An 11,996-nucleotide genomic window follows, 5' to 3' on the forward strand; every position below is an offset into this window, starting at 1 on the left:
TAACCTTACTCATGAACAATAAATCATATTTCAGTCAATGGTAAAATTACTCTATCACTATCACAATAAATTATTTTTATTTTTAGAAGAAATTGTTTCAGTTCTTTCTTTACTGCTGTTTATTTCATTTTAGTCATTCCATTCACGTAAGTTTTGTATCATCTGTTTTTACAGCCCTTAACTCTTGTTTACTTTCAAATTCATGAGTGCAATTCCCTCTCGATGCCTTCTAACGATAGTATATTTAAGATGGCTTTTAAATAGTGTTAAGAAACACTTAGTTGCATGGCCTTGATCTGAAGCACCATGACACTCCTAAATGCTAATGGATTTATGATACCATGAATTTGTGTCGAACTCAATTCCAAAAAGTTATCCTCGGAAAGTAAAGTGAGGGTTACCCTCTAATTATATACATCATTTTGGCACTGTTTAGAATTGACAGACCAATATCATTTTGCATACTCAGATATTATTAGGACGTCTACAAATATGGTGCATTATTCGCAAAATTGATTATTTACCACTCTATAGTCTATACTATACTGAATATTTCGTACACGTTATTATAAACTATATGTTCATATTAGCATGAATCTGCTTGAAAAAATCTCCAGTCTTGAGCAGTATCATGGCAACTGGCGCCATCCCAGCAAGGGTGGTAATCTATGTAGGAATCTCTAATATGTAGAAACCTGTGAATCACACATACAGCATCGCATCTCATCACACAATGTTACATGTAAGCATATCAGGGCTTAAAAAATGACTTTGTGAATCTCAGTATGGGGATGATTTGTTTCACCATATTATCCCCATATTGATGCAAGAACCAAGAAAGTGCAAAAGCTATAATAGCTTCCCTCACTATTTTAGTAATACAGATTCGCAAAAACCCAACAACACCATCGCTTTTCATAGCAGAAAGTCAGAAACACTTACCGAAGTTATCAAGTTCCACGAAGGGAGCGGACACGATCTTGAATCAAGTTCCTTTCCCAATCTGCTATATCCTCAAATGCATATTCTGGAAGATTCTCAAATGGCTCCTTCCACGGATCATTCTTAGCCAAATCGTAAGTAGCTCCACGTATTGCTCTTTTATTTGGTCCACAAGGTCTCTTTGAAGTTAGCATATCATATGCTTTATTTAGCTGTCCAAAGAAAAATGCCACATTCATTTGTGAAAAAATGAAATCACGATTAATAAATCCGTGAACCAATCTATCACCACCAAGTGGATGATATGCAACCATAACGCTTGTGAAAAATTAAGTAGTATGGAAATTGTTTATGGAGATATGAAGTTGGTTAGACGGTTAAGAAAGAAGAAAATGAGGGAAAGTTCGCGGGTTTGATCCCTCCTATTAACAAAAAACTAACAAACTAACAATTAACATTTGCCCATCAAAAAGAAAAACAGAAGTTGTTTCTGGATTCAAAGATAAGGTGAGGGTTTAGGACTCACATTCATGTCACAAAACCAGAACAAATAAGCAATTGCCGCCGCTGGAGCTCTTCCAAGTCCAGCTGTACAATGTACATAAACTCTTCCTTTTCCCTCAGAAAATGCCCAGTCTAAGGACGAGACTGCTTTAGGTAGTCCATTTCGCAAGGAATCTGGGTCAAAGTCTTTTGCCTAATAACATAAGATAAAAAAATGTGAAGATAATTTAATTTAAGAACAAGTAAGCAAAAAACTTGGAACAATTTCAGAGTGAAGATAACTTTTCTCATTTTTGACATGGTATATAGTCTATTGCATTGGGTTAGAGATTAGACTAGTCAAGATAGCTCAGAACTGTTGGCAATAGGAGAACGGAGCCATCAATAAACTCGATTCATTTTTATGTTCATGAATATTTAAGGTTCATAGTATTTTTCCTATACTAGTATCTTCCAAGAGTCATGTCTCATTGTATCACATGTAGCAAAAGGTGTCCTGCATAATGTAAAATACTGATGTACTAAATTTGCATAATGAGCCAAAATCAAGCAAAGAAGTCAAGTTTTGAGTACTCCCCTTTCTCTACCTATCTCCTTAGTTCCTTCAAAAAATCTACACTTCCTGATAACATTTGGCTAGTCATATGTTGTCTAGATTATCACAATACCAGAGGTTTTGTTTTTCTTTATCCTCAATAAATTTACAGAAAACAGGCTTGCTTACCGGTCTCCTCGTGTGGCTAATTTCAAGTTCACGACACCTTCTTATTATTGACTGCAAGTCTACTCCCCAATACTCAACATCCTTATCTTGTTGTAAGTTTAAAATGTATGCCACGCCCTCTTCCTTTTTGAGGTGATCTATGTCTTCAGGTTTCTGTGGTTGAGAGCCCACAATCAAGTTGTCCGTTATAAGAGTATAATTCATACCTGAAAATCAGGAATCACTGGTTACATCAGTTGAATGATGTATTAGGTCTTACCATACACGAAGAAAATTTAATGTTGGAGATCCTACATTGACTAGTGGTGTGACTAAAATAGTGTATATAACATTGAGGGACAATTTCCCATCCCATAAGCTAGTTTTCAGGATAGAGTCAGATTGAAACCCAGATTTCAAAATGGTATTAGAACATATCCTAATGGTTATTGTTGGGCTTATCAGACCACTTGTTCATTGAGCTGCTATTGAATCACCTGGAGATGTTCAATCTTGCAAACTTCAACTCAAGATATCTAGTCCTTCATGCTTGAGATGTCTAGTCCTTGGCATAAAGATGGTCAAAATAATACATGAGTGGGAAGCTTTTGGGGTTGAGTTATGCTCAAACCCAAACACTAAGGGTAAAAAAAATAGTCTTTTTCAAGGGCCATATACATCAAAATCAAAACTTAAGTATGTAGACTCTGTACTAATTAAAATTAAACATTACACAGTAATAGTATAGCACACGCTTTGCATTTTACAGTTGGGGGAGGGAGCACAAGGAATCTCAACCACATAACAGAAGATGACGTTTTCAAAAAGTGATTGATAGATGAGTAAATCCTCTCTCTCTCTCTCTCTCTCTCTCTCTCCCTCCCTTTGTAAAACACCCTCTCCAATTTTAAGCCAAGAGGCACAAACTAATATAACAATCGAAGATTGCAAGTATAACCAAAGGAGTGAGGAACAAAATCACACTATCATTGGTATATCTAGCACCATCTAATAATGCAACAGTGATTAACAAAAACCCATCTGCAAGGTCATTCCTTCCCCTTACATATCCCTCACATTTCTCAATATCATAATCATATCAAATATTGGTAGCATCTCAATGAAATGGTTTAAACAAAAGTACTAGGTAGCAAATGTCAAATAATAGGATATAGATGAAACTGACCCAGATCATGGTGATACTCATAAGGGTTCCTCATCATTCTCTTCATAGCTATATTGTACTCCTCCATCCTGTCCTTGTTCTTAGAGGGCCTCTTGCTCGTGCTTGTGGTCGTGGGGTTCTCCTCAATCCCACTTTCTGATAGTTTATTACAACGTATTGGACTAGGCCTAATAGAATAGTTATGATTAGGAGGAACCATGAAACAACACGATGATTTATTCTTCATCTGCTTTGATAGTGCTTGTTGTGAATCTAGAGGAACTCTGAATACTGAAGGGAAGCCAATGTTACTAACGGTTCCCATCTCTCTTTGCTCCTCGTGTCGTATGTTTGTGCCGGGTCGGTTCTAGGCTGTTCTTATGTGATGATGAACCATAATGACCAAAACAACCTTAGATATTGGAGCAAGGAAGGCCAACAACTGTTTTTCGTCACTCGTTCGTTTGGAAAAAACACACGTTCAATTCAATTTTTTCTTTATCAAAATTTGAGAAAAAAATTCACAAAACTTACATTTACTACACATGTATTAAATGTGCTGAAAGATTTTTTTTATTCTCTTAACCGATCTTTAGAGTTACTATATCATATTAACTACTTTGGCTGTTGGATAATGTTTACAAAGAATGTTAATTTTAGAATATTGAGTAATGAGTAAAAAAAAATTAAAAAAAATTACTAACACACTCTTGCAAATATTAATATAAGTTTATCACAATTTTTAATTAAAAAATATGATTAGTTTCTTAATCAATGTTTTTAGAAAATAAATTAACAAATCTCACGTTATATCCTTTTCAAAAGGATTTATAATCTTGTTCTTTCTTTAAAATAGAATTGTTTGAGACTAAGCTCATGGCCCAATTTATATATATAACCACCTTTACTTAAAAAATAGGACCGACCCAAATTTGCCACAGTAAGTGTTAACCAATGTTAACATCTTTCAATCCATTAAAAAGGAAAAAAAGGTTTACACCTTCAATCAAGCATAAACTTCTTATAAGGTAAATCACACATTGGTTAAGATTAAATATATTATGTCACTACACTAAAACATGATAATATTACCTCTAATTTAAGAGACCTTGAGCCTCATGTTAAGAAATTCCTCCTGATCATATTCATGTCTCAAGAAAAGTTTATGATTATACAAACGCTCATGGATTTTGGGATTTGCAAAGCTATCTCCCTTTCTCCATTCTCAAGTTTTGGATTCCGTTCGAGCAATTCCTCCTTCAAAGCGTTCCAAAAGGAGCTGATAATTTTATCTGGGATTGGTACCCAGGATGGCAACTTCAAAGTGTCTTCAGCTTATAATTCGCTGAATGATTGTAATCATTTGCATAGTTTGGAGATGGAGTGGGCGTGAGAGAATTCGGGTTTTGTTATGAAAATATATTTGTGAAGGATGGATAACAGAGGGGGCAAAAGCATGGCTTTTTTACTTTCTTTCCACTGACTGGAACAACAGATATAGTGAAAGAGTGAAAAAAAAATTGTGGGGCTCACAACAAAATTGAATTTGTCGGATTTATAAAAATAAACTGAGAAAATAATAAGTTGAAAATAAAAGATTGAATTACCCTCATTTTTGTTTTTTCTAGACCAAGTATCCTCTAACAATCTTGTTGGAATCATTATTGATAAATTTCTTCTTTTAAGTATTTAACATAATTACATATTAAGAATTTAAACTCAAGATTTAGTTATGTTAAAACACTCCATGTCCGTTGATGCACAAGCTTAATGTTAATTATTCTCTTTTTTATACACTTTTTTTATATTATTATATCAAGGATATTTAAGTTATTTTAAAATATTTCTCTTTCTTTCTTTTCACTTACTACCAAATCAAATAAGAGAAAAGATTTTTTTTCTAAACTTTGTTTCATTTTATTTTCTTTCTTACCAAATATTCCCTCCGCTCCTTTTTTATAAAAATAACAAATGAGTTTATTGTTTTAGTTTCACTTATAAGAAACATTAACCTACTTGAAAATGTATTACTTGTTAAATTTTCTTTATACCCTTAATTATTAAGAAAGATGCTCATTCATTGTTCATGCAAATGAATGGATTTATTGACCTTGCTTGGTCATGGTCACTCCCTTTGTGAGGAGGCACTCCTTCTCTCAAAGTTACGAGACTATTTTGTTGAATCCAATAATTGAAAATTACTATTCAATTTAACGAATTTGTGACTCTTGAATATCAAATTAATTTATTAATTTTTTATATGATATTCTATCTTTCTTTGACAAATAAGACAACAATCTTTGTTGTTTTTTCAAAGTTTTAAGTAAATCTCTTTGAAATAAATAATTTTTTCGGTACAATTCAAAATGTGAAGTTTTTGTATTCTAGTGGTAAATTTGAATATTTGAAATTCAACCGATCTTGGATTTTTTTTTTCTTTTTTTCTTGTGAAATAACATGTATAAATGATTTTTTTACCATAAAAATTAAAATTTTGTCCCTTAACAATACAAGCACGTTCATTGATGAAAAAATATCACCTCTTAAGTTATGTGTTGTATCATTAAATATTACCACTATTTTTTCTTTTTTTTCTTGTGAAATAACATGTATAAATGAATTTTTTACCATAAAAAATTAAAGTTTTTCCCTTAACAATACAAGCACATTCATTGATGAAAAAATATCACCCCTTAAGTTATGTGTTGTATCATTAAATATTACCACTATTTTCTGTGAGTGTTTTTGGAATAAAATTTAAATTTATGATATTATTGATTAAATTAACTAACTTACTTTTGTTGATGTTAATAAATTAATTATTAATTTTTTATATAAAGGATAGAAGGGAGTAACTCATAATTATTTCATTTTTTTTTATTTTTTTTCTTTCCTTTCACTTTCTTAAACTAAACTTTTTCAAGAGTTGAACATCAAAACATGTTCAAAAGGAATATTAGAGTCCCAAATGGACCATAACTGTGCACATCATGTATTAGTATGTTCTTTATTATTGGAAGTTATTTGATTGATGATGAATTTTTATATGTAATCTGTTATGACTAATTTGACCTCAAATATTTCTAAATATTTTATTTTTATCCCGAAAGTTCTTATTAATTATTTTACATTTTAATCTTTCGCCATCAAGAACCTTTTATGTATGCATTCAAGTCTTTCACTTTCATCATTTCCTTCCATTTCCTGCACATGTCTGTCTATCCCTCACTAAAAGGCATATCCACGAAATATAATGAGAGGTTAATGGATTCAATTGTGGAGTGCAGGAAATAAATGTCCTTTATCATGGTTAAATTACTCCATGCCATTGATAAGAGTTTCGAGATGACCCGATGGGCCAACAACGGGCCCGATAACGACGAAGCCTCAGGCCTCAATTAAATCCTTATGGACCTGGGCTCGTGTATAAGTCAGGAATAGAGAGAATTTACGATAGTGAAGACCCTTTTTGTCAATTCAGAATATAAAATTACATTTTTGAATGTATTTCTTTTTTAACTTTCAGAAAGATCCAGGAAACAACTTGGACGTATTGGAAGCAACAACCTTTGAATATTGAAGAGAAAGAAAATTATTGTTCAAGAACTTGGGCAGGTCCACTGACTGGTTCAATGTGACATTACAAAATATATATTGTGATCGTCTCCAGTATGAAGCAATTCTACAACTGAAATAGCTGTTGGAAATAATCTAAGTCTTACATCGATTAAAAATAATTTTACATTAGAATATATATAAATGAGAGACAATCCTCACTCCTTGAATTAGTTTTTGAGATTAAATTAAGCTTCTCACATTATACATTCTAAGAGTATCAAACAATTTTATTGTATTTTTACTGTTTAAATATTGTAAATATAATTTTATTTAATTTCAATTCTTCAATTTTTTAATTTTAATCTTCATAATTTTTAAAAAATAATCATATATTTAATTATGTCACATCAATATTTAAAGTGATACATAACGTAAAAACTAAATGTATATTTATGTTATCCTTAAACATTGATCATATTTTTTTAAACAAAAATTAAATAAAATTATATTTATAAAAGTTAAAAACATATTTGGCTCTAAAATTAATTTTACAAATAAATATGGTTGACGATGAAATATGCGGTTGAAATGGTGATCTGAAATCTGAATTCTGAAGTATAGAGATATGCTTTGTCAAGCTGGCCCTCTCTTGTTATGTCCTTTTATTTTAATTATATGTATATGAATATGCTAAGGTCTACAAGCTACATGAAGAGCCAACTCATGTCTCAATGCATGAGTAGGTGTCAGCAACGTACTACTTAACGTGATGCGACGTGATACGACAAAATTGTTTTTAAATATAAAAATAAATAAACATGAGATTTTTTTAGATATTTAATGGTACAAACATGAAAAATTAAAACAAGGGAGTTTTTTTATATACAATTCATATCATGATACAGATGTAAAAAATAAATATTGGTAGTTTTATACAGTTCATTAAAAAAAATGAAATAAATGTAAAGTATGAAGTCATTAGTCATCATTACCAATAAGTTTTTAATTTTAAAAAATGCAATTCAATATCTTAAAAAAACTTTAGCTTATAAAAAATAAAAATAAAAAGAATTGATTATGAATAAATAAAATTAATATCCTGTCTTCAATTTCCTGTCCATTTTAATAATAGTTATTTATTAAGTAGTTTTTTCTTAATCTTTCTTGAAATTGAGATTAAAGTTAATTGATAATTACTATAATCAACGAACAACTTATAGTAACTAGCATGAGCAATCCCCATTTTTTGCTTTTTGAAGTGTTTTGCACCGTCGTCACTTGTCTGGACTTAAGCCTAATTACTCTGTTAGCAACCACCTAAACGATATCACGACTGGACCCGAAACTGCAGATACAAGGCCCAAACGAAGAACATCGAGACCCAGCTTCCTGATCGACTACGAGACATGATGGAAAGAAGAAGCTTCCATAGTTAGCTGTTCCAAGTAGCTAGGGTAGTTATCAATTCTGTTATCGATTCTGTTAGTACCGTTATTCGGTTAAGAAGAGCAACATAACGTCCTTGCCTTGTATAAATACTCGAATATGCAATAATAAAGGGCATGAAAAGTTACGTAAACATTCTCTCTCATATTCTTTAGGAGGTCACCTTCCCTCGAAGTAAGGCCCATTCCCCCTCTCCCGCTCTCACTCGCAACCTCTGCTCGTATCACTGGTCCGACCTGCCGGCGCTACGTCCACCATGGCGGACCATGCAACAAGGAAAACTACCACCGATAGGCTTGAAGAAGCTATTACTCGTCTCTCTAATAGCCAATCCTCCCTCCTAGATAAACATGCTGACCTTGTTGACAAGTACTCTGAACTTTCCGGCAAGGTGGATACACTTCTTGATCATCTCCACCTCCGATCTCCGGCTCGAGAACACCATGGGACCTCTTCCCAGTTTCATCAGCGTAACTCCGTCAAGATTGACGTCCCTAGGTTTGACGGACGCGACCCTATGGGGTGGATCTTCAAGATCTCACAACTTTTCGAATACCAGAATACGCCGGAAGAAGAAAGAATCACTGTGGCCTCTTTTTACCTTGACGGAGCTGCGTTAAGCTGGTACCAATGGATGTTTAGGAATGGATTTATTACGTCATGGTCAGGTTTCTTACAAGCCCTCGAATCCAGGTTCGCTCCTTCTTTTTATGATGACCCGAAGGGGGCGTTATTCAAGCTAACACAACGAGGCATGGTTAATGAGTACTTAACGGAGTTTGAACGGTTGGCCAATCGTGTTATTGGCTTACCCCCACCATTCCTATTAAGCTGTTTCGTTTCAGGTTTAACACAGGATATTCGAAGAGAAGTGCTAGCTCTCCAGCCCATTTCCCTTCCCCAGGCCATGGCCCTTGCCAAGTTACAGGAAGACAAGATTCGTGACCGCCGGCAAGCACCATCACGAGGTCACAATACACCATCACCATCCTATGCTCCTCCTAGCCGGAAACCACAGTCTACATACGTTCAAAGAACTCCAGAAGAAATGGCCCTTCGTCGAGAAAAGGGGCTTTGCTACAATTGTGAGGAAAAGTGGAGTTCCACCCACAGATGTAAAGGACGCGTTCTTTTATTCATCGCTGACAACCCCTCCTTGCTACCAGATGAGCCCAACCCCGAACCTCCTTTACTGCCGGAACCGATTCCAGCGTGTCCCCTCGACCTAGACACAACCTCAGATTTTACTTCCCCCCACGTGAGTCTCCACGCCCTTTCTGGCCTCCCCTCCTCCGAGACCTTCCGACTCGTCGGAATCATCAATCACTCCTCCCTCACCATTCTCATAGACAGTGGAAGTACCCATAACTTCCTTCAACCCCGACTTGCCCAGTTCCTTCATCTCAAAACCGAAAACACAAACCCACTTCACGTCCTGGTTGGCAACGGCTCTGTCCTTGAATGCAATCAAGTTTGCCGTGATACGTCACTTCTCCTTCAGGGCCACCAGTTCACGGTCACGTTCCATTTGCTCCCTATCAGTGGTGCGGATGCTGTATTGGGCATAGAATGGCTACGACAATTTGGGCCTGTTATTACTGACTACACCGCGTTTTCCATGAAGTTCACCCATATGGGCCGACCCATTGAATTACACGCTGATATCTCCACTGGACCAAAACCAATTTCGGCCCCTCAAGTTAAACGGTTATTACAAACCAGATCCGCTTCAGCCCTCTTCCACTTAAAAATGATACCCGACCAACAACCCGACCCATTACTTCATCTTCCTCACCCGATACCTGCGGTCGAAGCCCTTCTCACTCAGTTTCATAAGCTATTCCGACAGCCTTCATCCCTCCCTCCCCCACGATCCATCGTCCACCATATCAACCTCCTACCAAACACAACCCCAATTAATGTAAGACCGTATCGTTACCCACAAGTCCAGAAATCAGAAATCGAAAAGCAGGTCTTAGAGCTCCTCGAATCCGGTCTAATCCAACCCAGTATGAGTCCTTACTCCTCGCCGGTATTGCTTGTCAAGAAAAAGGACGGAACCTGGAGAATGTGTGTCGATTACCGAGCTCTAAACGCAGTAACAGTTCGAGATCGGTTCCCAATACCCACGATCGACGAACTTCTGGACGAGTTAGGAGGCGCTGCCTGGTTTTCCAAACTCGACCTCCGGCAAGGGTTTCATCAAATACTCATGCACGGCCCCGACGTGGAAAAGACTGCCTTTCGAACCCACCAAGGGCACTACGAATATCGCGTAATGCCCTTTGGGTTATGTAACGCGCCGTCCACTTTTCAGGCGGCAATGAATACCTTGCTAACGCCATTTCTGAGGAAGTTTGCCGCGGTTTTTTTCGATGATATATTGATATATAGCAGAACACTAGCTTCACACCTTCACCACCTCGAACTCATCTTCCAGACTCTTCTCCAAAGCCAGTACTATCTAAAGAAGACCAAGTGCCTTTTCGCTCAGAAGCAAATCGAGTATTTAGGGCACGTTGTGTCAGGCCAAGGTGTCGAACCGGAACCCTCCAAGGTCCAAGCCATGGTGCAGTGGCCCACGCCATCCTCAGCCAAAGAACTCAGGTCCTTCCTAGGACTCACAGGTTTCTACAGAAAGTTCATTAAGAACTATGCTATGATTACGGCCCCCCTCACTTCTCTCTGCTCCAAGGAACCATTCGAATGGCCCTCGGAAGCCCAGTCCGCGTTTGATCGATTAAAGACAGCTATGACTTCAGCCCCAGTCCTTGCGTTACCCGATTTCGATGAACCATTTATCATCGAAACAGATGCTTCCGGCGCCGGCATGGGCGCGGTTCTAATGCAGAAAGGCCACCCACTCGCGTTCTTTAGTAAGCAATTCGGCCCACGAATGGTTCATGCCTCCACTTACGTCAGAGAACTCCACGCGATAGTAGCTGCTGTCCGCAAATGGCGCCAGTACCTTCTGGGCCATCCTTTCACCATTTTCACCGATCATAAAAGCCTCCGCGAGCTCATGTCCCAAGTTATCCAAACACCTGAGCAACACTACTATCTTTCTAAGCTTTTGGGTTTCGACTACACGATACAATACAAGGTGGGTTCTTCAAACGCAGTTGCGGACGCCCTATCCCGTACCACTCCCTCCGGCGAGTTCCTACTCCTATCAGTGCCTCACCTTGACTTCATGCGTGATTTACGCAACACCCTCCATTCCAGCAACGAATTTCAAGAACTACTCTCCAAAGTACGTGACAATCCTGGTGACTTTCCTGACTATCGCATTCATCAGGGACTCATCCTCTTCAAGAATAGAATCTGGCTCAACAACGATAATCCGTCCATACCTAGCCTCATGTTCGAATTTCACGCAACTCCAATCGGAGGTCATCTCGGCGTGACCAAAACCACCCATAGGTTAGAGTCTAACTTCTTCTGGTCCTCATTACGAAAGGACATCAAACGATTCGTGAAGGAATGCACCACGTGTCAGCAGACTAAGTCTAGCACACAGCGACCTGCCGGTCTTCTTCAGCCTCTTCCGCCACCGACTGGAGTCTGGGAGGACATCTCCATGGATTTCATTACCCAACTCCCCTCTTCTCACGGTTATACTACTATAATGGTAGTTGTCGACAGATACTCGAAGGGTGTTCACCTTGGAGCTCTGCC

General features: G+C 37.0%; 1 protein-coding gene across 1 annotated transcript; it reads right to left on the reverse strand.

Moving 5' to 3' along the window:
• Positions 1 to 452: 452 nt before the first annotated feature.
• Positions 453 to 3,739, reverse strand: LOC100787079 (phosphoglucan phosphatase LSF2, chloroplastic). The gene is made up of 5 exons (XM_003526768.5): positions 3,336 to 3,739; positions 2,171 to 2,376; positions 1,469 to 1,639; positions 943 to 1,154; positions 453 to 695 (listed from the first exon to the last, which is right to left on the reverse strand). Exons 1-4 carry the CDS (start codon positions 3,637 to 3,639, stop codon positions 951 to 953), a joined length of 885 nt encoding a protein of 294 aa, XP_003526816.1. The 5' UTR covers positions 3,640 to 3,739; the 3' UTR covers positions 453 to 695; positions 943 to 950.
• Positions 3,740 to 11,996: the final 8,257 nt, after the last annotated feature.

This window comes from Glycine max, chromosome 6 (genome assembly GCF_000004515.6).
Source record: "Glycine max cultivar Williams 82 chromosome 6, Glycine_max_v4.0, whole genome shotgun sequence".
Classification (NCBI taxonomy): Eukaryota; Viridiplantae; Streptophyta; class Magnoliopsida; order Fabales; family Fabaceae; genus Glycine; species Glycine max.

Coding starts and splice junctions, on each gene's coding strand:
- LOC100787079 (XM_003526768.5), bottom strand. CDS start 3,639: ATGGGAACCGTTAGTAACATTGGCTTCCCTTCAGTATTCAGAGTTCCT. Junction 1,640..2,170: donor TTAGCCACACGAGGAGACCG/GTAAGCAAGCCT, acceptor TTATGTTATTAG/GCAAAAGACTTTGACCCAGA. Junction 1,155..1,468: donor TCTGGTTTTGTGACATGAAT/GTGAGTCCTAAA, acceptor TTCTTTGGACAG/CTAAATAAAGCATATGATAT.